This window comes from Branchiostoma floridae, chromosome 19 (assembly GCF_000003815.2).
Source record: "Branchiostoma floridae strain S238N-H82 chromosome 19, Bfl_VNyyK, whole genome shotgun sequence".
NCBI classification, from domain to species: Eukaryota; Metazoa; Chordata; class Leptocardii; order Amphioxiformes; family Branchiostomatidae; genus Branchiostoma; species Branchiostoma floridae.
The window spans coordinates 11,021,139-11,025,070 of NC_049997.1; the positions used below are offsets into that span (position 1 = coordinate 11,021,139).

The 3,932-nt window shown below is 43.1% G+C and overlaps 1 protein-coding gene across 1 annotated transcript; it reads left to right on the plus strand.

The window, feature by feature from the left end:
* Positions 1-6: 6 nt before the first annotated feature.
* LOC118406660 (zinc finger protein 77-like) lies at positions 7-2,122 on the plus strand. The gene is made up of 3 exons (XM_035806907.1): positions 7-31; positions 156-862; positions 1,003-2,122. Exons 2-3 carry the CDS (start codon positions 245-247, stop codon positions 1,612-1,614), a joined length of 1,230 nt encoding a protein of 409 aa, XP_035662800.1. The 5' UTR covers positions 7-31; positions 156-244; the 3' UTR covers positions 1,615-2,122.
* Positions 2,123-3,932: the final 1,810 nt, after the last annotated feature.

Here is a 3,932-nt window from a genome sequence, read left to right on the forward strand (position 1 = left end):
AGACTGACTCTCATATCAGGTTCAGAATATGGTAAGACCACACAAACTTCATTGCATGTATAAAATCCAGTAAATATGATAGAATTTCAGTAGTAGTAGCAGTAACAGTAACAGTAGCATGTTTTGTATATTCTTCCTTTTCTGCCTTTGTGTAGGAAAATCAACGTCACAATGCCAAGAGTCAGAAAACTCAGCACATTCTCCTGTTCCAAAGAGACAACCTGTCCAAAAATTGGCTGTGCCCATGACAGTGCCTGCACCAGAACAACAATGGACTTCCCCTACCACAGCACCTGCACCTCTTCAACAGTGTACCATCCCTGCCGCGGTGTCTCCACCTGCCCAACACTGGGTCATGCCCACAAAAGCACCTGCACCTGTTAAGCAATGGACCACCCCTACCACAGCACCTGCACCTGATCAACAGTGTACAATCCCTGCCATGGTGTCTCCACCTGTCCAACAATGGCTCACAATAGCACCTGCACCTGTTAAACAATGGACCGCCCCTACCACAGCACCTGCACCTGATCAACAGTGTACAATCCCTGCCATGGTGTCTCCACCTGTCCAACAATGGCTCACGATAGCACCTGCACCTGTTAAACAATGGACCACCCCTACCACAGCACCTGCACCTGTACAACAGTGTACAATCCCTGCCATGGTGTCTCCACCTGTCCGAAAATGGGTCAAAATAGCACCTGCACCTGTTAAACAATGGACCACCCCTACCACAGCACCTACACCTGTCCAACAGTGTACAATCCCTGCCATGATGTCTCCACCTGTCCAACAATGGCTCACAATAGCACCTGCACCTGTTAAACAATGGACCACAGCTCCACAGGTGAAAATAACGGTAAGTTAAAGCCTTAGAAAATCTGCTTTTTTCAAATGATTGCTACCTGGTAGTAACTGTAATACAACTTCTTTCAGTGCAAAACTTCAATACTCTGTTGATTAGTAATGTTTTCATTATTTTTTGCTTGGTCCCTTCAGGAACGAGCAAGCAAGCAACTGAAACAATGTCCTCACTGTGAGTATACATCACTGAATTCCTCCAACTTCAGACATCATGCCCTTACACACTCCAACAAGAAACCATTCAAGTGTTCTCATTGTGACTTTGCAACAAAAACAAGACCCATGCTTCGTCAGCACATGCGAATCCACTCAGGAGAAAAACCCTTCAGTTGCAAGTCATGTGATTTCAAAACAGCACACAAAAAATCCTTACAGACCCACATGCAAACCCACACAGGAGAGAAGCCGTACATGTGTGAGGTGTGCGGACACAGGACAGCTCTGGCTGCGACTCTAAGAACACATATGAAGGTACACTCCAATTCCAAAGAACAAATCAAGTGTGACATCTGTGGATACGTGACAAAAAAGATGTCCCTTCTAGAGAGACACATGGAATTTACCCACACTAAGAAGCACAGGTGTGACTTTGAAGGATGCAACTTCACAACAACAATACAAGTGGAATTTCAGGAGCATCAGAAAGAGAAACCATTTGCCTGTGACCAGTGTACTTACAAAAGCCACAGCAAGTCCAGCCTGATAACTCACATGAAAACTCACACGGGAGAAACCCCATGCCTGTGACCAGTGTGATTACAGGTCAGTGACTTCATACGAACTCTTCAAACACAAGGCTACAAATCACAGAGAGAAATTCTGGCCATGTGACGTCTGTGGTCGCCAATGTTGTTCTGAAGCCCTTTTGGAGAGGCATAAAGAACGACACAGCTATGAGCAGGACAAGGGGCTCTATGTCTGCAAAGAATGCAACTACAGAGCATTTAGTTTTAAAGCATTGAAAGAGCACATATGAAAAGCCATATTGAAAAGCCATATGCCTGTGACAAGTGTGATTACAGAGCAGCTCTGCAACATACTATGAAGGTGCACATGAGGAGGAAACACAATACAGAAAAGCCATTCAAGTGTCCCCACTGTAACCATTGTACAAAGACAAAGGATGTTCTGAAATGCCTCATTAAAAATAGACATAAGGGTGAAATATCTTAAACACAGCATTGATAGGGGAGTTGTTTTGTCTTAAATGTTTTGTAATACGGGGTAAAGGAAAAATAAAGATGCAGTATTTGTTTTCCATCATTTGCTCTTTTCATAATCATATGAGTAAGGTGAGTGAATGCTGTATCAGCTCACTCAGGTCAAGTAAAGGGACACCAATGATCTGATGATATCAAGTTAAATTTTGATTCTACATACAAGCTATGGATAGTTTGAGGAAGAAAATTGTAAGTTGTCTCCACCAGGCCTTACTCATGGGTTTTGATACCAGAATTCAGGAAAAATAACCTCATTATTTTTCATTACAATGCAAATGGGATTGCAAAGAAGTCTTATTAGTATAATTTGTATCTTCAGATATTCTCCAGGAAGTTTTTCCTCATTTACTCTAAGGGACCGTACGGCGTTTAGTGAGGGGGGAGGGCCGGTCACCAGAGGGTCGGGTCAAAAATTTTTTGCAAGACCCTCCCCCAAGGTAAAAAATTTTTTGCTAGGCCCTCCCCCCAAGGCAATTCTTTTTTGCTTGGCCCTCCCCCTCCTAGCAACTTTGAAAAAAATATTCAAGACGCCAATAAAACACTGCGCTCCCATTTGGAAATATGCTTTGCGTCATACTTTTTCATGATTTTCATCGAGAAGCAGATCTCTCACCCCTAGTAAAAAAAGGAAAACAGAATGGCTCGAAATATCTGCTTAATAGAGGGATAAATATCTGCTTCATAGAGGCATAAATATTTGCTTTATTGAAGCTATTTCATTGTTTTGATATTAAAACAATACCTACAAAGCATTTGTATCTGAATTTCTAGTAGATTTGCGCCACGAAGCGGCGCGCGCCCCGCTCCCTAAATTTACGTATTGCAAGCTCGCGGGCCTGAGCGGCTTGACGGAAACTATTTTTAATTTACATATATTTTGGACTTTTTCTTGGTTCTGTGGTGGTAATAACTTACGGTAAATCGGGGGGAAAAATGAAAACCAAAACGACAGCACGATTCGACTACCAAAACTGTAGTGGGGAGGGGGGGCGCCGACGCGTGACGCTGATTTTCCCACGGCGGGGTAGACGGGTCGCCTCTCTCTAGCCGCCGGTGGGCGTGAGAACGCAGACTTGCAGGAGATATTTTACTAGTTTTAGAAATGACACGCTTTTTTTGCTACGATTTCCTGCATTGCTTTAAGTTTTTTTATGGGAAAATTTGCTGGTTAGATGACATTTCTATGAAAAAAAAAATACGAGGGTTTCAAGTTTTTGAGAACGACGTTCCGAACACCATGTCCGGCGCCAAAGCCACGAAGAATCGCAAGGTAGGTCCGGGAAAATTTTGAAATCTTGACCCTCTTAAAAGCTATTTTCTTCAGTTTAAAGGAAATATTTTGCTGACAAACAAAGCCAACTTTAATGGCATTTCAATTTAGAAATACAAAATTAAATCCCCCCAAACACATTATCACGATGTCGGTCACCAAAGGCGTGAGGCCGGACGCGTCAAAAGGGATCCAGGGAAATTTGCAAATATTTACCCTCGAGCTCTGAAACGCCATTTCTTACATTTTGAGGGCATCAAGACAGTGGTAAATTTTGCTGGCAGACTAATCTAGAGTTTAATAACATTTCTGTAAGTGAAAAAGGTTTTCGAGGGCGTCATGCATAAGCCCCGCCCCCTCCCTTTCGCATTTTCACTGTGTCCCGAGCGCCAACCTTGGGTGATCCCTTGCAGAGGTCCAGAAAAGTTTTGAAATCTTGACCCTCTGAAACGCCGTTTCTTGGATTTTAAGGGACATATTTTGCTGGCAGACGAAGCTATTTTTTTTTTTTGCTTGGCCCTCCCACCAAGTCAATTTTTTTTTGCAAGGCCCTCCCCCTGGCAAAATATTTTTTT